The sequence below is a fragment of the Chlorocebus sabaeus genome, chromosome 15 (genome assembly GCF_047675955.1).
Source record: "Chlorocebus sabaeus isolate Y175 chromosome 15, mChlSab1.0.hap1, whole genome shotgun sequence".
In the NCBI taxonomy this organism is placed as follows: Eukaryota; Metazoa; Chordata; class Mammalia; order Primates; family Cercopithecidae; genus Chlorocebus; species Chlorocebus sabaeus.
In genome coordinates, this window is record NC_132918.1 from 982,133 (window position 1) to 1,003,849 (window position 21,717).

Sequence of the window (21,717 nt, forward strand, 5' to 3'; positions counted from 1 at the left end):
GTCAGTCCTACAAAAATAAAAGGCTTCCAGAGGAGAGTGGCCTGGGTACCAGGGCTGGCCCTAGGCACTGATAGTTGCCTTTTCTTCCCCTCCCGTAAGAGTATTAACCATAAAACCAAAGGGCACAAGGGTGCCAGCCCCACTCACAGCCTGGTATACAGCTTGTCCTTGCTGCTGGAACCTGGCAGGCCCTGCCCACCAGTCCAAGGGAAGAGAAGGCTAAGCCATGTGGGTTTGGGGCTAAGAAGTTCACCAGCCCTGAGCCATGGTGGCCCCTCAGCCTACCTGAAGAGAGAAAATTGGCCATCTCCCAGGGCTCTCTGGACCATGTGTGGAGGAGTTTTCTGTGTGGTCCCCAGCTCCCCTCCAGACACAGAGACGTGGGAGCGGGGAGGGGAGCTTGGCCCTGTGCCCTCTGCAGGGAAAGGGATGGTCAGGCCCAGTTCTCGTGTCCTGAGAGGGGAATGAACCATGGCTCCTCTGAGAGAGGGGCACTGTGGTCAGGCCCCGCCTCTCTGGCTCAGCCCGGGATCCTGATGGCACCACACACAGGACCTATTTGGGACAAGGTCCAGGTGGTCCTCTAGGTCTTGTGAAAAGGCTTTTTCAGGGAAAAATATCTTACTAGTCCAATCACCCCTAGGACCTCTTCAGCTGCTGACAATCCTATTTAGCATATGCAAATCTTTTAACATAGAGAACTGTCACCCTGGGGTGACAGGGTCAACTGGCGGAGCCTGAGCAGGCAGGGGCTTGGCTGCCCCATTCCAGCTCTCCCACAGGGCCCCTCCATCAGGCCCATGCCTCCCGGGCCACCTCAGTCTCACCTGCCCGCTCTGGGCTGGCTGCTCCTAACCTACCTCGCCGAGCTGTCGGAGGGCTGGACATTTGTGGCAGTGCTGAAGGGGGGCATTGCCGGCGAGTAAAGTATTATGTTTCTTCTTGTCACCCCAGTTCCCTTGGTGGCAACCCCAGACCCGACCCACGCCCCCGACAGATCTAGTTCTCTTCTCCTGTGTTCCCTTTGAGTCCAGTGTGGGGCATGGTTTAACTGTCCCAGCGACGTTTCTCCAAGTGGAAATCCTATTTTTGTAGATCTCTGTGCTTTGCTCTCAAGGTTTGGAGAGGTGTGTGCCCCTGCTGGGCGCTCACCGCCCGCTGCACAGGCAAGAATGCGGTTGGGAGGCAGGCCAGGCTGCCAGCCCAGCTGGCCGGAAGGAGACTGTGGTTTTATGTGTGTGGACAGCCCGTGAGCCTTGAGACAGGTGCCTGGGGCTGGCTGCAGACGGTGTGGCTGGGGGCGGGGGTGAGCCGGACCCAACCCTTAGCTTTTAGCCTGGCTGTCACTTTTTTGATTTCCAGAACTGCACGATGATCAGCAGGAGGGGAAAAGAGAGTAGGAAAAAGGAGGGAAAGACAGACATCAAGTGCCAGATATTGTCTGAATTAATAGAGCACTTCTCACCAAACTTCATGTATAAATAAAATACATATTTTTAAAACAAACCAATAAATGGCTTACATGACCTGGTCTAGGCTCTGTCCTTATGCTGAGATTTGACAAGAGTGGTAGCAGAGGCCCGAGGGCCTGGGAGATGGCGTCATCCCGAGCAAGTCTGGGGAACTTGCTGAGAGGGCATGACACTGACCATCATAACCATGGTTTAAGCCTACAGTTCTGTGGCAGTAAGCACATGCATGCTGTGGTACCACAGTCACCAGCGTCCATGTCAGGAACGTTTGTGTCAGCCCACATTACAACCCTGCACCCATTAAACACTAACTCCCCGCTCCTCCCTTCCCCCAGCCCGGGGCTGCCATTCTGCTTTCCATCCCTACAAATTCGACTACCCTAAGTGCCTTATGTAAGTGGAATCATACAATATTTGATGAATTCGACTACCCTAAGTGCCTTATATAAGTGGAATCATACAATATTTGATGAATTCGACTATCCTAAGTGCCTTATATAAGTGGAATCATACAATATTTGATGAATTCGACTATCCTAAGTGCCTTATATAAGTGGACTCATGCAATATTTGTCCTCTTGTGACTGGCTTATTTCACTTACCATAATGTTCTCAAGGTTCATCCAGGTTACACTATATTTCCTTCTTTTTTAGGATTTTTTTTTCAGAATTTTCAGAACTTTTTCTTAATTTTTTTCATAAATTTTCAGAATTTACATCCTTTTTAAGGCTGAATAAGATTCCATTGTATGTATTTTGCTTACCCTCTCACCCACTGAGGGACACTTGTGTTGCTTCCACATTTTAGTTATTGTAAATAACGTTGCTGTGAACATGAGTGCACAACTATCTGAGACCTTGCCTTCAGTTCTTTCGGGTAGGTACCCAGAAGTGGACTTGCTGTTTCATATGGCAATTTTATTTTTAATTTTTTAAGGAACTGCCATACTGTCTCCCACAGCACAAGGGCTCCAGTTTGTCGACATCCTCCTCAACTCTTGTTATTTTCTGTTTTGTTCAAAGAGCAGTCATCCTAATCTGTCTGAGATGGTATCTCATTGTAGTTAGTTTGTTTGTTTTTTATTTTTTGAGATGGAGTCCCACTCTGTCACCCAGGCTAGAGTGCAATGACATGATCTCAGCTCACTGCCACCTCCGCCTCCCGGGTTCAAGTGATTCTCCTGCCTCAGCTTCCCGAGTAGCTGGAACTACAGGCACCAGCCACCATCAGCTAATTTTTGTGTTTTTAGTAGAGATGGGGTTTCACCATGTTGGCCAGGCTGGTCTCGAACTCCTGACCTCAGGGGATCCACCCGCCTTGGCCTCCCAAAGTGCTGGAATTACAGGCATGAGCCACTGTGCCCGGCCTCATTGTAGTTTTGATCTGCATTTCCCTAATGATCAGTTATGCTGAATATATTTTCATGTGCTTATTGGTCATTTGTATTTCTTCTTTGGAGAAATGTCTATTCAGGTCCTTTGAATGTGGTTGTTTTCTTTGTCACTGTTGACTTTTAGAAGCTCTCTATATATTCTGGATATTAATTCTTTATCAGATATATGATTTGCATATATTTTTCCCCATTCTGTGGGCTGCCTTTTTACTCTGTTGATACTGTCTTTGGATGCACAAAACTTTAATTTTCATGAATTCCATTGTCTATTTTTTCTTTGTTGCCTGTGCCTCTTCCCATCTTATTGACTGTTTTTTCAGCTTCCCTTGGCAGAACATCCTCTGGTGTCTAATGTTCAAGTTCTTTAGGCCCTGTGCTCTATCCTAGAAAGACTGGAAAACACATTCTTTTCCCTTCCCGTGGCTTTGAAGAGTCTTGATCTTTTCCTGAGGCCAGGTCTCTCCCTGGAGCCCCAGGCCAGCAGATTCAGCTGCTTACTTTGGACATCTCCAGAGCTTTCAGGCCCAGCCCAGCCAACTCTGAGCTCCTCTGCCTTACCCTGAGCCTATCTGTGAAGGTGCTCCTACAAATCCATCCTCAGCCACATGCAGCCCTCACCTCTCACCCCTCACCTGGTCCAAGCCCCATTGGCTCCGCCTCCTTCATGTCTTTCAAATCCCACCTTTTGGCTCCATCTTACTGTCCCTTCCTTGGGTGAGGCCAGCATCTCACCTCATGGAGGCCACCAGGGAAGCTCCTTCCTCTAACCTCATCCATTCCAAACTCTTCTCCACTCAGCTACCAGAGTGATATAATTACCCCCTGGATAAGACTGCACAGTGGCTTTCTGTTGCCTTAGGATCAAGGCAACCCCCTCAGAGGTCCCCCCAGCCCTGCCAACCTCTAACTGCATCTCTTCCAACCCCTCAAAGGCTCCAGTCTCTTCCTCCTCCCAGCCTTGCCAGAACACTCTTCTCCTTTCCACTTGGCCTTCAGGCCTCCCTGCGTGTCCCTTCCTCTGGGAACCTCCCCTGACACAGCCCAGCCCCTCCCCACAATGTGTCCACTCTCGATGCTTCCCTGCCACAGCCCTCCACGCTCTGTGCAAACCCTGCAAAGCCATTGTGTGAACAAACACGATCCCGGATGTAATAGAACCCAGGCTTGGTCTCTATCCCTTCCTGTCCCTTTCAGCTTTATTCAGTGGTGATCATCTTCCCTGACCGTGGGGAAAACCCGGGCAGATCCTGTAGCTTTGCAGCTCAGTCTTAGGTTATTTTAGCTAATTTGTCAGTTTGTGTTGTAAATACAGACTCAGCCAGGCCAAGAGAGCGTTCGATCCCATGACTTGTCAGAGACAGGCTGGCTGGTGGCTTCTCCTCCCCAGGCCAGGCAGATGGTTAGGGATGCTGTCACACAAGGCATGTTTGTGGGATCTCTCTTCTGGGTGCCCCCTTATGATCTCTTCCTTTGCCCATGGGAACCATGAGCCTAGCCCTTCCTGGCAAGGCCCCGTGGCCCTGTCATAGTGGTGCACACTGGCTCTCTCTCCATCTGCCCACCTCTGGCCCACAAGAAACACTTGGAGCACTTGCCCACCTACTCTGGGTGGTGGCCATGCCCTGACAGCAGTGCCTTCTGCAGCCAGCCCCAGCACTGCTGGCCCACAACCCTTCCTCTGGGTTCTCAGGGCAGGAGTCAGGCCACACTCGCTCATCCAGTTGAGCTTTCTTGGATCCTGCAGGCCCAATTCTCTGTGTCTCCAACATCTCAAAGCTCTCTGAGAAGCTCTGGAGGCCCCTTGGCCTGCCCGGAGTTAGAAGGTGGTGTGTACCTGCCACAAGCCTTGCCAGAACCTCCTGCAAGGGAGGGCTCGGGTCCTGGAAATAGCATAGCAGCAGCTCTCTCTGAAGAAATTGGCTCCCAAGGTCCCGCAGCCCTCCACTCTCTCAGACCCCTTTTTATATCCTTGATGTGCCCAGGGGCCCAAGTGGGTGGCACCATTTATTTCCCTTGCAAACCAACTTCATAGGAGAGGCATGTGGTTCAGTGCCCTGAAACCTCCGATATTGGTTCCTTGGTCCAAACTGGGACAGGGATAGTCCGTTCACCACTGGGTTAACCATCTTTCTCCAGCCACACAAGAACTTTTTCAAATAGCAGACTGTGTCCAGTTTTTTGTTTTTGTTTTTTTTTTTTAAAGAATATCAGAATTTAAAATAGCAGTGTATCTCACGTGGTAAGAGTGAGTGTTGTTTGGCGAAACTGTTGATTCAGCTCTATATAAAAGTTGGGTGAGTGCCCATGTGTGTGTCCTGGTGAGTGACAGAGAATAAACTTTTTACTAGGAATCTCAGTGAAAAGAACTTAAAAGCAGCACAAGAACAGAGTCTATGTCTGCTTTACTCAGCACTGCATCCTGGGACTAGCTCAGTGGCTGGCACATGGTGGTAACTCAATGACTATTGCGTGTGTGAAGAGAGGAGGGAAGCTGGAGACTACGACCCCACTGTGAGGCTGTGGGGGAGTCAGGTCTTTCTCACAAGCTCTAGGGATCCTAACTACTGCCTTGGTCTGGGCCAGCGGGAAGCTTCCTGCATTGTTCTTGAAACCAAGGCTTGGAGCCCGGGCTTCTCAGCCCCTTGGGTGGGGTCTTCCCTGGCTGCCTGAGGTGGGCCCTCACCTGGCCTGGGATGTGGGCGGGCTCACCTGGAAGGAGGAGTGAGTGAGGCTGGGACGTGGCTGAGGCCGGGAAAGGAGGCCTGTGCTCGCAGCAAGGCTGCAGCTGCCGCTGGGTCCCTCTGGGGTGAGGCTGGGGTCCAGGCAGCGGGTGGCTCTGTGAGTGATGGATGCAGCCCCTGTGTCAGCGGGAAAGCATGCAGCCCAGAGATCTCAGCCCTTGGCAGGGAGAGAGATGCTCCTGGACAGACGTCAGCTCTCACCCTGGGGGCCACGGCAGTGTTGGCAGCTTCCCTACCTCCGTGCCAGGAGCTCCTCTGACATCAGCCCTGATGGCCACGAGACTCAAAGCCCAGGAGGTTGGGAGGGGCCAGGGAGACAGAAGCCCAGGCACTCCTACAGGCAGAGACAGCAACTGGGGACAGTAACTGAGAGCGAGGCAAGGGTGTGGTGGCAAAGATGCCAAACGGCAGCCACTGATGGGCTCAGAGAAACAGCAGGGACTAGTGTCTCCTGACCCTGGCTGCTTCTGAGACTGTGTGTGTGCTGGCATGGTGCCTTTGCACCCTACCATTACTCTAAGCACACTGTTACTGTGCAGCCCACCTGTGAGTCTAAGGGCTGTGCAAGGCCAGGCCAGACCTGTTTGTTCATAACACAGTCTTCAGCCCCCGCCCCAGCACCTGGCACAGATAAGGAGCTGGGAATATTTGCAGAAGAAAAACTGATTGATCAGCCAATTCACTCTCTGCTGAGTCTCCCTGGACCTGCTCCTCTGTTTGAACCCTTCTTGTCCTCTCAAGTCTCCTGCCCCTTTTCTCACCAGCAGTCCCACCTTCCACTCTGTTTTTCTGGAAGGAGGTCAGACACAGGACCATTTGAAATTCTCGCCAGATGGAGAAACACACGTGGATTCACCATGCACTTGTGCACACACAAGGCACAGAGGCTGTAGTCAGTCTGTCAGGGATGAGGAGGGGCACAGGGAGATCCCTGAAATCCCAGGAATGAATGTCAGGCTTCCTGTCCTAAACCTCCTTGGGCCAGGGCCCTCAGGACTTTCCCAGGGACAGAGGCAGGCAGACAGGCCAGAGAACAATCAAGCAGTGAGGATGGGTGAGGAACTTAGTTCGGAAATGATACTTAAAGGCTGGCAGTTGCCAAGCTCCATCTGAGGGCATCCCAGAGGGACCCCAGGGTCCCTTCAGGAAGCACCACCCTCATGGGGGTATCCCAAGCCAGCCTGAGTGGCAGGGGTCAGGGCCAGGCCAGCCTGAGCCCAGCACATGTAATGACCATCCTGACAAGCACTTCCTCCTATGCCAGCTCACAGAGCTGGCATCCCCGGGCAGCTGCCAGGCACCTGCTGCCGGAGAGAAAAACCCCATCATCCCGGCCTTTGTGGACAGACAGGCCGGCTCGGATTCCAGAAAGGCGTGCAAGGTCAGAGTGGAGCCCCCTTCCCCGGATGTGGGCTGAGCAGCCAGCAGTATGTCCTGTCCTCCCACCTGCCCTACTCCGTGTTGGCCTCTGTGTGAGGCAGAGCATCAGGGAATGTGCACTGGGATCTTTGGTGCAACTGGCCAGGGGGCCGAGCTTGCCTCCAGTATTTGTCCTGGGAGCTGTCTCCCCTTGGGGCCCATGTCTGCCACTCATCCTCCCAGGCATCACTCCCTCCCTGGCAGAACCAGGCCACTTCTGTACGGAAGACTGTAGGACTTGTGGCAAGGAAGGCAGAGGGCAGGGAGGGCTTGCCCAAGAGCCCTCCCTGTTTAAGAGAAGCTGGTTTAAGAGAGATAATTGGGGCTCCTGTATCCTGTATCAATCTGTCACATTTATAGCCATCACTCCAGACAGGAGACGAGGAAATGACAAAAGCCAATAAGGCCAATAAATAAAGGGTAATGGAATAATCAGTATGTGCAGCCTATTCCCTGAGCCCCAGAGCCAGGAGCAGGGCTCAGCCCCTCCCTTCGGTCTCTGTCTCAGCTTCACCCACAGGCCCCAGGAGACAGTTAAAACCACTCAACAGCCCCCACGGGGGTGCCTGGCTGGATTTCCAGCTGCTTAGGCCAAAACCTTTGACATCATCCTTGCCTCCTCTCTTTTTCTCATACCCCACATCCAATCCGGCCGGAAATCCCGTTGGCTCTGCCTTCAAAATATATCCCAGGTTCAACCCCTTCTCAACATCTCCACTGCCACTGCGTTCATCTGCACTGCCATCATCTCTCTCCTGGATTCTTGCAGCGGCCTCCTCACTGGTCCTTGTCCCCAACTGCTCTCAACACGGCAGCCAGCAAGGTCCTATTAAAATCAAGTCAGATCATGCTCACCAAGAGCCCTCCAGCAGCCTCATCTCACCCAGAGGAAAAGCCTTTCCACAGCCCTCACCCAGACCTGATCCATCCCTTGCCCATTTGCCTGGCGGAGCCTCGCTATGGCCAGCCTCTTGCTCCACTTCAGCGACACCAACTCCTTAAGGGTTCCTGAGCTGGCCGAGCATGTCCTGGCCTGGCACTGGAGCACTGGCTGTTCCCTCCCACCTGGAATGCTCTTCCCCCAGGGATCAGCCCTAGCTCCCCTGCTTTCTCTTCCAAGTCTTAGAGGTCACTTTTGCAATAAGGCCGACCATGACCATCCTATTTTCTTTGCTTTCCCAGCCCATTGTTTTATTTTTTAATCAGTTTTAAGAAAGTATAACTTATATACAATAAAAGGCACCCTTCTTAAATGCACAGTTTGATGAGTTTCGACAAATGTTTAAGCAGTACAGCTGCCACCATAATTAAGATATGGAACATTTCCATCACATCAAGAAGTTGTCTCATCTCCTTCATGGTCAGTCTGCTGTTCCTGCCAATCACTGATCGATTTTCTGTTCCTATAGATTTGCCTTTTCTGGAGAGTTCATATAAGTGGAGTAATTTTCATATGTAGCCTTGTGTGCCTGGCTGTTTTCACTTAGCATAATGCATTAGAGATCCATCCATGTCATTGTCTGTATCAGTTGTTCCTTTTTATTGTTGAATAGTATTCCATTATATGGGCATACCACAGTTTGTTTTCCATTCAGTAGTTGAGGGACATGTGAGTTGTTTACCATTTTTTGCTATTGTGAATAAAGCTGCCATGAACATTTGTATATAGATGTTTTTGTGGGCTTATGTGTTTTGGGCGTTTTTTTGTTTGTTTGTTTGTTTGAGACAGTCTCACTCTGTCACTCAGACTAGAGTGCATTGGCACGACCTCCGCTCACTGCAACCTCATCTTCCCAGGCTCAAGCAATCCCCCCACCTCAGCCTCCCAAGTAGCTGGGACTACAGACCTGCACCAACATGCCCAGATAATTTTTTTGTATTTCTGGTAGAGACAGGGTTTTACCATGTTGCGCAGGCTGGTCTCAAACTCCTAAGCCCAAGTGATCTGTCTGCCTCAGACTCCCAGGCATGCTGGGATTACAGGTGTGAGGCACCACACCTGGCTATGTTTTTATCTCTTGGGTAAATACCTAGGAATTGAATTTCAGAGTTATATAAGTAGTGTATGTTTAACTTTATATGAAATTGTCAAAATGTTTTCCAAAGCATTTGTTTGCTTTTCATTCAGCAATGAGAGTTCCAGTTGCTGTATATCCATGCCAGCATTTAGTATTGCCAGCCTTATCTTTCCTTTAACTTTAGCCATTTGAGTGTATCTTGTAATTTTAATTTGGATTTCCCTGATGACTAATGATGTTGAGCATGTCTTTTTCTTCTTCAAGAGACAGGGTCTCACTCTGTCACCCAGGCTGGAGTGCAGTGGCACAATCATAGCTCACTGTAACCTTGAACTCCCAGACTCAAGTGATCCTCCCACCTGAGGCTCCTGAGTAGCTGGGACTACAGGCATGAGCTATTTTTTTAAAAAATTCCTGTAGAGATGGGGGGTCCTGCTATGTTGCCCAAGCTGGTCTCAAACTCCTGGGCTCAAGCAGTCCTGCCTAGGCCTCCCAAAGTGCTTGGATTACAGGCATGGGCCACCGTGCCCATAATGTGAGCATCTTTCCATGTGCTTATTGGCTATTCCTCTATCTTCTTTGGTGAAATGTCTGCCACTGTTTTAAAGAGCTCTCAACAGTGCTTATATGCTTACATCATCATTGGAAGGAGCAAGCCTCCCTGTGCGTGATAAACTCCCACTGCTCTGACACGGGCTTTCTGTGTGATCTGGGGAAACTGACCTCACTGTTGCAGTCTCTGTTCCCTTGTCTGTAAAATGGGGAAAATAACAACAGCTGCTTCCCAGGGTAGTGTGAGGACTATGAAAATTAAGATTTGTAAAGAATTTACAATGATTCCTGAAATACAGTAAGCACTTAATAAATGTCTAGTATAATGACAGTGATGATGATTACTAACCCCTATGTGACCCGTTCATGTCAATCCTATTTCCCTCTTAAAGCCTGATGTTTTCATCTATAAATGGTTGTGGGAGAGGGTGGGGGCTGGACAATCTCTAAGTCCTGTCCACAGTAGCATCCCTGAGTTCTAGAATAGCTCTGTTTATGGACACACCCTTACAGGTCCCTTTCCCCTCCCAGGGCATGCCCAGCAGCCACCCACCTACGGGACTCTAGAGTTACACACACAAGGCAACAGGAAGCTCAGCTCGAACTACTGCCCTCCAGAAATGGCCTAGGGCCCAGCTCCTTAATCACCCACAAGAAGAACCATGAGAAACTGAAAGGATCAGGGGGAGATGGCTAAGTCAGAGGCAGAGCTGGGAAGGGCAGGTGACACCAAGCAAGACCAATAGACAGTGGGAAGCTGGGGAGAGCAGTGTGGCCTTACAGGGCCGCATCTCCTGCCCCGCAGTGGTTCCGCATGCTCTCCCACTCCAGTCCTCTACCTCCCACTAGGCAGCTCCACAAGTCTGCAGGCCGAGGCCTCCAGCTGCCCTGCCTGCCCTCCCTGACTCAGGGGGAATGTTGGGCCCCCCAGGGAAGCGTCTCAAGTCCTTGAGCCCCTCCCTTGGGGGCAGTGGGGTAGGGAGGAGGACAGGAATGTTGGGAAATCAGTGCACACAGATCTGGGGCTGGTGCCAGGGTGCCACAGGGCGCGAGGAGGAGGTGATGAGAGAAGGGCACGGCAGCTCAGCAGGGCCCAGGCCGCAGGCAGGGCAGGGGGAGCGGCGGGGATGTGACTGGGGGAGCGGAGGGGGCTGGGAGGCTGAGAGCAAGGGGTTATGGAGTTTCGAGGCCAGAGATTTCTGAAAGACCAGATCAGGGAGAAGAGGGTTCCCGGACAGCCAGGGTGCAGGAGCCGTGAGGAAGATGAGAGCAAGGAGCAAGGGCACCGTTGCGCCCAAGGAGCAAGGGAGAAGAACCTCTGGTCCTCCCAGCCTCCCAGGCCTTCATTTCCACTAAACATACTCTTCACACTCATTGTCACCTCCTTGATCATGGGCAGCCCTACCCAGCCTTCCCAGCTACCAGCCCCCACCAGGACTCTCTTGGCACCCCAGCCACCCAATGTCCTCCTCCCTTCCAGGCCAGCCGCCACCTCCATGCGGCCCTCACCACCCACCTGCTGCAAGGCCCCCAGCACAGAGCCCCCCTAAGCCAATTTCTCTGCTCCCACACCCCAGCTGAAACCCACCCAGCCCCAAGCATAGGCTCACTATAAAGCCATGCATCTGCCCCCTGCCAGCCCTACCTGCCACCTTCTCTCTCCTGTGGACACTCTCGCATTTGAAGAATCAATGAATACTGAGCAGCGGGGCCAAACGAGAGGCTCCAGAACCAGAGGGTCCCTTCCTCACTCACTCACTCCCACCAAGTGAGATCAGCCTACATAGGGACCAGCTGGGGAAACCAAGGCATCTGTCCACTCTTTGTTTAGTAACCACATATTGAGCATCTTATAGATAAAACCAGACAAGGTCCCTGTCCTCAGGTAGCTCACAGTCAAGTTAGGAAAACAGGTATTCACCTCCAATCCACAAAGAAGGCTGTTTATAGTTACAAAACTATATGGCGGGGTAGGGGAGTACAAAGTGCAATGAGGGAGAATAACCAGTCAGGTGATCTCTATAGGGAGAGATGAGCGTGGCTTGGACCAGGATAGGGATAGTAGAGAATGAGAAACCTGGGAGCTATTTTGGATGCGAAATTGGTAGAGTGCTCAGAAGTGGGAGAGGAGGTATCTCTGGTCTCTGGCTAGGACAGCCGTGAAAGTGCCACAAGAGGCTTCCTCAGATCACCTCCCAGGCAGCCCCTCAGGCCTCCTACACCTGCCCCACAGAGCCCTTGGCAAGCAGAATGGATGGCCATTTTGGGACCTATTCTAAGAATGAATCCCAGGTCCCTTCCACCCAGATCCTGCCTCCTACAGCTACCACGGGGAACCAAGCTGTAAAAAAGAGCAAGTTCCCAACACCTGTTGAGGCAGCGCCCGTACGTCGCTGGTGATGGTGAAGACACTGGCATCTCTGGTATCTGTGAATGCAGCTGTTTGAACTGTCCCTTGGGCACAGAGCACAAAGGTGGCCTCAATCCACTTTTAATTTTTTCTGTTAACCAATCAGGAATTTACATGACACATCCAGTCCCTCCCTTAAGGGATTTTTACTTTCTGAGTTGTTTTTTTGTTGTTGTTGTTTTTTAATAGAGATTGGGGGTCTGGCCAGCACTGCCACATCACTATTGAGGACACTCATAGCATCCTCACAGGGACAGTATCACTCCTCAAAGTCAACTGGAGCCCAGGGGCTCCCCACTATGACTCATATCTAGGTGGCAGTCCCTGGCCAGGAACACAGGTACAACGTCAGCATGGCAGAGTCTCCAGAACTCCCAGCAGTTAGCCTCACGCCATGCTAAGGACAGCCTTACCCCAGAAAACACACGTGGGTCCTTGTTGTAAGCCCCGGTCACCACCCTAGACTCACGTGTTCCTCATATTAATCTCATTTCAGAAGCCCCATGGCCCAACGCCTTTATTGTGGCCACCTCACTCCATCTCAACAAATTCCCTTCACTTCAAATCCCAGGAGCAGCAGTTGGATAGTGTTTTCTTCCCTCACAGAGGTTCTGGGCTCCCTGTGTCAACTGATGCACTTCCTCCAGGGAACAGCTTCGCACCAGAGATCTCAGGGAGAGGAGGCTTTGAATCTAGTCTCAAAACAATAAACTAACTCCAAGTGGGGGGCCAAGACTACTCATTCTTCACCCTATGTTTGCATAACTAAGAAAGCTATTTAAGTGGCTTTCACTAAACTCCAGTTATTTCATTTATGAAATATTTTCAGTTATGTCCCTGTGACTTGTGGACACAGAGTGTGGACTTCACCAGGCACGTAAATCCTCCTCATTGGTCCCCAGAGCCTTGAAGAGGCTTATCTGGAGAACAGACCTCCCACAGCACCCCATCCCAGCCTCCACACAGGCTCTGCTCTGAGTGCTTTTCAGGCAGGGAAAAGGAACACGTCCAGGTGGAAATCTTCCAAATGTGTCTTCCCCAATCACCTTGTCACCGGATTGTTCTCAGCAAAAATTTTCTCATAAATTATCTTTGCCTTTGGCTGTTCACACACAAAGGTCACATAGTTGTCTGCCTCTGGTATCACACGTGTAGCTGTAGAAATGGTTTCAGAGGTTCCCACAGCTGGAATCTCCAGAGGAATTTTGATCAAGAAAAGGGAAATGAGGTCATGATGAAGAAAGAAAGGGAGGAAAGATAAGGTGGGGAAGACCTGGAGAGCTAGAGGAGGAGAGGGGAATCTCTACCTAGGTCATCTGGTTCCTTTCCCCCTTTCCATCCCTAAGCCACACTTTCTTCAGCGGCACCCTCACCATCGCATCCAAATGAACGGATAATAAAAAAGGCCAACTGGAAGCAATAACACACCAGTATGAATGAGCACCCACAGCACCCAAATCTTGGTTTCTAAATATCATTCTCCATTAAAAGGAACCAGGGCTTCTTGGTGAAATGGCTGATTCAGGGCTAGAGCCAGGAAAACACCAGAAAACCTGGAACATCTTATTGTGCCAGAAAGCAAAAAAGTGTTCAAAGACAGATAAGGATAAATGTCAAAAGACACAGGAGCCAGTATCAATGGGCCCACTAGTCAGTTTAGAAGTAATGATGGTGTAAAAATTATTAGTGGGCAAAAACTAGTGGGTAGAAGTTTGATGAGGAATACAATCTCAAAGTATCTCCCCACAATTACTTAATAATTAGAAAGAGAAAATAGTAATTCTACAGGAGGGAGAACAGACACCCCTTAAACTAAGTGATCAAAGATGATATCACTAACAAATGGAAAAGCTGACATAGTGTGCCTCCTGATGTAAGACTCTGAGACAGACACACCTTCAGTAATCACCCTCAAACACATCACCTGAAAGTCATAATGAGGACACATCCAACAGGATTCGAGCAACATTATCTTCAAATAACTGGCCTGCACTTTTCAAAACTGTCAAATTCAAGAAACACAAAGAAAGGCTGAGGAACTCTCCCAGATTAAAGGAGGCGAAAGAGACATGAAAACTGAATACAATGAGTGGCCCTGGAACATTAAAAAGAAATAGAAATAGGCTGGGCTTGGTGGCTCATGCCTGTAATCCTGGCACTTTGGGAGGCCGAAGTGGGTGAATCATCTGAGGCCAGGAGTTCGAGACCAGCCTGGCCAACATGGTGAAACTACATCTCTACTAAAAATATAAAAATTAGCTGGTTGTCATGGTGCATGCCTGTAATCCCAGCTACTTGGGAGGCTGAGGCAGGAGAATCACTTGAACCCAGGAGGCAGAGGTTGCAGTGAACCAGGATCACGCTACTGCACTCCAGTCTGGGCAACAGTGAGACTCTGACAAAAAAGAAGGAAGGAAGGAAGGAAGGAAGGAAGGAAGGAAGGAAGGAAGGAAGGAAGGAAGGAAGGAAGGAAGGAAGGAAGGAAGGAAGGAGAGAGAGAAAGAAAGAAGATATGATGAGACAACTGATGAAATGTACATATGGACTGTGGATTCGATAACAGTATTAATCAATGTTAGATTTTCTGATTTTGAACTGCACTATGGTTTTGTAAGAGAATATCCTTGTCCTTACCAACACACACAAGTATTTAGGGCAAAAAAGGCATGATGTATTCAACTTATTCTCACGTGATCCCAAAAAAATATGTGCGTGCATGTGCGTATGTGTATATATACTATATATAGTAGATATGTAATATAGAGTACATCATAAACACACACATATATATGAGGGAAGAGAGAATAAAATAAATGTGCAAAATATAAACAATTGCTGAATCTGCACAAAGGGCATATGGGAATTTCTTGCAACTTTTCTGTATCTAAGTTTGAAATTATATTAAAATAAAATTTACAAAAATATTACTAATGGCCAATGATTACATTGTATCTGATATGGTTTAAAACACTTTACGTATTTTAGCTCATTTGGTACTTACAACAGTTCTACAAGGTATGTGGTATTATCTATCATCCATGTCATCATCTTCATGTTACAGATAGGGAAACCAAGGCACGGGGCAGTTACGCTACTTGCTCTAGCTCCCCAACCTGGTTCAGATGGCAGAGCCGAGATGTGACCCCAGGCTAATCGGCCTGGGTCAAGTCTGTGCTCTCAGGATGCTCTGATGCCTCCTAAGCTATGCAGAGGCTGAGAATGGAACCCATAGACAGGAATGCACAAAGGGGAGGACAGGCACACCCTTCCCCACAGACACACACACAGTGGGGCTGCCTGGAAAGGTATGGTTACAGCCTGCTAATCAAAATAGTCTTCAGATCTGAACACAGAAGAGAGCCTTTTAGAGCATGGAAGGAAGTTCAGAGTTCAGTGTCATAGAGCTTGGGGGCTGGACACCTGGGCCAAGACCCTCCACCCTGAAGGGTTTCCTGTAGCCTCTGGCTTGGTCCTATTTGTCTTCTCCTTCCCCTTCCCTAGAGCTCCAAGTTTCTGTCTCTCTTTCTCTAAGACTTTTCTGCTCCCTCCACCCCATGCCAATGAACCCAGAAATAAGAAGTCTCTGGCATGGCCTTCTGGTGAACAGTGACCTTAGAGGAAAGAGGTGGGCCCCGACAGAGAAATGGCCCAAAAGCCAGGGAGTTGGAGGGGGAAGACTGGAAGCTGATGGTCACAGTGATAGAGGAGATGGGGTAAGGAAAGGAGACAAGAGGATCAGCCATTCAAGTTTGCCCAGGGATAAGAAGCACTGTGTGTGTCAGGACCCGGCATCAGCAGTCACTGCAGGAACAGGTCTGATGGGGGTGGGCGGTGGTCATCCTCCTTGGCACTTGGCCAGGAAGGACTGAGGGAGATCTGCCTCCTACCATCTCTGAGAAGGCTGAGGCCACATGGAGCAGAAAGAAATCTCCAAGCCAGGGGCTGTCAGGAAGAGTGCCTGGTTGCTAGGGCCTGTCTAGTCTGACAGGACAATGGGGGTTGGGGGAAAAAGATGCTGACATCTGAATTCAGAAGTGGAGTGGACCCCCACCATCACCCTCCCTGCCGAAGGGCCTGTCACAAGGCGGCCGTGGCTCACACCTGCTTATCAGCGCTGGGGTGTGGAGAGGGTGTCGCAGACGGGAGATAGGGCTGGGACAGGGCTGTCCACACCGGCCCTGCTCTACCTCCCTCATTCACACCTCCTCAGAGGCCCTCGGCCCACTTTGCCCCTGCGGCCTCCAGCCCGCCCCACTGTGCCTCTTCTGCAAACCACCCCAGCAGCCTGCCTTGCTCCAAGGATTGCTTTGCCCTGGACAATTAAGAGACACCAAAGAGGAGGGACGCTGGACACTGTCTAGCCTCAACCCCTCACTTTACAGATAGAGGAACTGGAGAGTGAGGAGCAGCCACTTACCTAAAATCCTATCGCAAGTACACCGAGGAGCCAGAACTAGAAGACAGGCTGTCACCCCAGACCAGAACATGAAAGAGTCTGAGTTTCAGCGGGGGCACCCCCGAGAGCGGGGTTCCAAGGGTCATAGTGAAGGAGGACTGAGGGGCACATTGATCCCTGAGGAGGGCATCTGTTCATATTTTAGCCTCATGCAGGGAGAGAAAGCACAATCACATCATCATATCATCGTGAGCTCCACCTGCCTTGGATGAGACCCCCCAGGGCAGGGCTCTTCCATCTCTGCCTCCAGACAAGCTCTCTTCCATCTGAGTGGTGATGGCTGGCAAGGGGTCAAAGGCTGTCTCTGAAGTGGTGGGCAGAGTAGGGGCACGGAGCACATCAATCAAGAGGCTAGTGTGAGAAGCCAGGGTCCCTTCACGGTTGTGGTGAGGGAACCCGAACATCATCCCATCTGGTGGTCTAAGAAGGAGCCAGTTGGGCCCTAGTTGCACCAAGGCCTCAAAGGTGCTAGGGAGACTCAGCAAACTTAAGGCCACTGCATGCCATTGTCCCCACTGCTTCAGCCTTGGAGGACATTTGGGCAGATCTTTCTGTCCGGGCATCACAAGAGGTAGGACATTTCATCCTGTGCCTGTGGAGTAACTGGGGCTGAAGGAGGGAGAGGATGGGAATAATTCTGAGATCCTGGCTGGGGGTAGGTAAGGGGGTGGTGCTCACACCTGCACACAACTGGAAGACCTAATTTTAGCTCTGCTTCTTCCAGGGTCAAACACACAAAAGCCCTTGCTCAGCGCACTCTGACTGCCACCTCCACGCTTCCATCTTCACACCAGGGTGACTGCTTCAGACCAGAGACCAGACTGCAGAGCCTAACATAGGGTGCCCGGGGAAAGTGCCCTGGGAGTTAAGGCATGCGTTCAGCAATGCTCAGTACCCAGGTGTTACTCAAGACACAGGCTTGCCCACAGCCACAGAGCAGGACCCAGGTCCCCACCCTTCTGTGTCCCCACGCCCCCCACCCCAAGTAAATGAGCACATTAGCACTCAAGCAGGATAAGCTCCACCTTTCTGACTTGCTACGTAACTCCAAAACATTTCTTGAACACACACTATTTGCAAAACCCCGCAGGAACCTCAGAAAAGAATCAATTCCATTATGTGCCTGCCTCTGAAGAGTTAGCAGGGCACTGTAGGGCTAAAATGGGTAAATGCACAAATGACCGAATTAGAAAGCAAATGAAAATAACTACACAACAACTTTGAGGGACAAGTTGAGGGCAAACATTAGATTGGAAGCTGGAAAATCTTGGTCAATTCCTAATTAGTTTGTTTGTGAAATGGGATGAATCGCGCCGATTCAAATGGTGGACGGCATAAATTCTGACTGGAAAGCGCTTTGCAAACTGTAAAGCATGGATATGCTCAAAGGGCTGGTAGCAACACATCACAGTCTTAGGATTTGGGAAGAGATTAAACCGCTTCCACCACCGCAGGTTAACACCATACTGAGGTCTGGCTCTGTCCTTCACTCTCTCAGATCAGGATGACCTTTATCAGTCACCAATAATCATTCTCAAGAATTCACAGTAACTGGCTACTATTTATTAAGAGCTTACCAAACTGCGTATGTTGTCTTATTCAATCCTCAACCAATCCTGCAGGTCTTTCTCAACCTGCTTGCAGATGAGGAACCTGATACAGAAGGATGAAGTCAGTTGTCCTCAACTGCCCCGCACTGATAAGTGGAAAAATGATTATGTGGGACCCCAAGTCTCCCCAGCAGCCTCCCCCCTCACTGCTGGTGTCCAAAGCATTGGCCCAGCCATGCCATGTGGACCCAGAGATGCGGCAGGCACTCTCCCTGTCCCAGAGTGACTCACAGGCAAATTGTGATGGAGACCTATTTCTCCATAGTGCAATCCATTCAGTGTTTTTCTTTCTAAAGAAACAGAAATGGGTTGAGTGACTTGGCTCAAGTCCATAATCCCAGCACTTAGGGAGGCCAAAGTGAGAGGACTGCTTGAGGCCAGGAGTTCAAGACCAGCCTGGGCAACATGGTGAGAACTCATCTCCAGAAAAAAAAATTTTTTTTAATTAGCCAGGCATGCTGGTACATGCCTGTAGTCCTAGCTACTCAGAAGGCTGAGGCAGGAGGATTGCTTGAGCCCAGGAGTTCAAGGTTAGAGTGAACAGCAATCGCACCACTGCACTCCAGCCTGGGTGAGAAAGTGAGATGCTGTTTCTATAAATAAATAAACAAACATAAATGAACTTAATAGAAAATATCAGGGCACATTATCACATGAAACTTGCTGGGTATGTGAAGCAGGTTGCCATGTAAAGTGAATTTTTTATCAGAGGGATTTTCCATGGCTCTGTCTTGTTCAATGTTTTTAACAAACACATTGAAGGCTTGTTTATCCAATCTGCTATCTCAAAGCTCGGATGCATAGCTAACATGTCAGATGGCCAAATCAGGATCATCAAGAATGTGAACTCACTTGAAGATGGGTAGAAACTGTAGCAAGATGAAATCTTAACAGTTGGGCACACATCAAATCTCACATTTTCATCCAAAAATTGGCTATATAAGTTCATAATGGGAAAGTGATTTGACAGCAGATTGATCATGTGAAAACGACTTGAGGCAGTTAGTTGGACCGAGTTCCACAGGAAGCAATGGTATATAGTGTGAAAAGTGGAGCGTCCCTGAGAAGAGGGGTCAATCCCCTGGACTCAGTTCAGCACTGCTCTCACTGCACCCTGAACGCTTTGCTCAGATGTGGCTGCCACATCATGAAGGCGTATAAAATCATGATGGTGAAGGGTCTGAAATTCATGAGCACCTGAGCACGACATGAGATGCCACGTCTTTATAAGCTGCATATCGCGAAAGGACTATCAGGTGAAAGGAGGTGTCAGTCAGTTTTGTGTGGCCTGGAATGGCAGTTTGGGCCTGTCGTTGATGGGTAGGAATCACAAGGGAAGGTTTCAACTTCATCTTATGAAGACCTACTACAAAGAAAATTGCATAGCTGGTAGCTGCGGGCCCAAAGGGATAGGAGAACATACTCCCTTAGAGGTATTTGGAAGCTCAAAGACCACTTATCTGACAAGGGGCTTCTGTGTTGGGAGAGGGTGGAGGTATAGTAGGGGCCAGTCTGGCTCCAAACCCTGGTTGATCAGCAGAATCACCAGTGTTGCTTGTTTAGAAAATACAAATTCCAGGCCGGGCGCAGTGGCTCACGCCTTTAATCCCAGCACTTTGGGAGGCCAAGGTGGGCAGATCACTTGAGGCCAGTTCAAGACCAGCTTGGCCAACATGGTGAAATCCCATCTCTACTAAAAATATATAAATTAGGCAGGTGTGGTGGCTCTCGCCTATAGTTCCAGCTACTCAGGAGACTGAGACAGGAGAATCGCTTGAGCCCAGGTAGCACAAGTGGCACCATGCTGAGATCACGCCACTGCACTCCAGCCTGGCTGACAGAGCGAGACTCTCCCAAAAAAAAGAAAAGAAAATACTGATTCTAGCCTCATATCAAATCTACAGAATTAAAACCTCAAGAAAAGTTAGAGAATCTATTTTTTGAGGCAGATTATTCTAGATTGAGACTAGTTATAACAATATGAGCTTCAACTGAAACCTGTATTTAGGGGAAAAAATGTATAAATGACATTTTGGAATGCCTGGGCCAGTTTTAATAGGAATTGTTTATTAGATGATATTGAATTCTGGTAATTTTCTTAGATGTGATATTTTAGAATTACAGGGGAATGTTCTTATTCTTAGGTAATACAAGCTGAAGTATTAAAAAGGTAAGTGTCATGTCTATAATTTACCATTAAAAAAACAGCAAATTGCTTTTAATAATTTGGAAAACAGAGAAAGCAAACGAGACAAAATTTGGGGGAGGGGCAATCATCACACTCTTCTTTCAGCTTTTCTGTGGGCTTGAGATTTCTCGAAGTTTGGGGGAACATTAAGCTGTGAGGCTATTCTGGTGTGAGCCAAACATGAGACCCACTGGACAAGATAACCTCTGCTATTCCATCCAGCCTGAGTGCCTGGTGCCTGATGTCTGAGGCTGAGTTCTCTGTGGCTTACAGAACCACACTGGGGTGTGGTAAATTCCATACTGGCTGGGGTGGTGCCACAGCTGAGACTAAGTCTTGCAGCGACACTAGGCCACAGTGACCCCTAGAGGTACTTGGCACACTCAGGGGCAGTCCACCCCTTGGCCACAATTGGCATGTTCAGGAGTAGGAAAGAGAAGCCCATGGGCACCCCCACTGTCCTGAATTGCATGGGGCCCGTGTCAATGCAGTCCATCTTGCTTGGCCCTAATGACCTGAGGTTTGCTCCCTGAAGGTGGGGCTAGACTAGAAAAAGGAACACCAGATCCCTGATAGACAATCTCCAAGAATGATGACACCCAGGAAAGCATGCCAGATGGAGGCTAGGCCTGGAGACAAGCAGGAGCAGGAGTTTCAAGCCTGATGTGAGCCCAGCCCTGACCAAATCCACCAGAATGAACTATAGTGAGGATACAGGAGGCACATGGAGGTGTGCCAGGATGGGGAAGGACACACGGGGTGAAGGTATGAAGGGGCAGGCAGGGAACAAACAGCACCCTGGGTGCAGGGTTAGGTTCAGGGATGGGCTGCTAATGGGAAGTTTGCAATTCATGGAGGTGATATCAATGACACTTATGTACTCATGAGGATGAGGCCAGGGGACACAGGTAGGTGACATGGTAACACTCAGAGTCATTCCAAGTATAGAACTCAGCCTAGAACTCTAATCAAAGGTCTGAAGGAAAGACAGTTTTCCGTTGCTTGAAGGTCAAGGTGCAAGGGGCAGAAATATTCACAGGTATTTAATTAAGGGCTGACATCCATTCTCCTAACCTTTGCAATTTGTTGTATTGCTACACACAACAATATTGGTGCAAGAGCCTTAATTCAGAGACCAAAGAGTTTGGAATTTCACAATAAAGATATAACTGAGGGCGGAGAGAAACTTGGGATGTAGGTTTCCAGCAGAAGAGCCTGTCCGGACTGCACTTCCTCCGCAGCTGCTTTCCCTCAGACCAGGGACTGTCTGAGGGAAAAGAGAACAGACAGGCAGAATCTCAGGCTCAGCCTATGCTGCATTTGAGTCCAGGATGATCAACAGTCACACTGAGGGCTGAAGCAGTATGACAGGAGGAAAATGCTAACCTCTAACCAATTATTTACATTTCAAGTTTGTTTGGGGGAACTCTTAATGAAAGCGTTGAGACAATTCAAAC

At 49.6% G+C, this 21,717-nt stretch overlaps 1 protein-coding gene across 1 annotated transcript in view; it reads right to left on the bottom strand.

The window, feature by feature from the left end:
* Positions 1 to 702: 702 nt before the first annotated feature.
* Positions 703 to 21,717, bottom strand: part of EXOG (exo/endonuclease G) — a 51,827-nt gene continuing 30,812 nt past the window's right edge. The window contains exon 7 of the mRNA XM_073023355.1: positions 703 to 21,527. Coding sequence (XP_072879456.1) covers positions 21,384 to 21,527 — 144 coding nt within the window. The 3' untranslated portion in view covers positions 703 to 21,383. The remainder of the gene's footprint in view (positions 21,528 to 21,717) is intronic.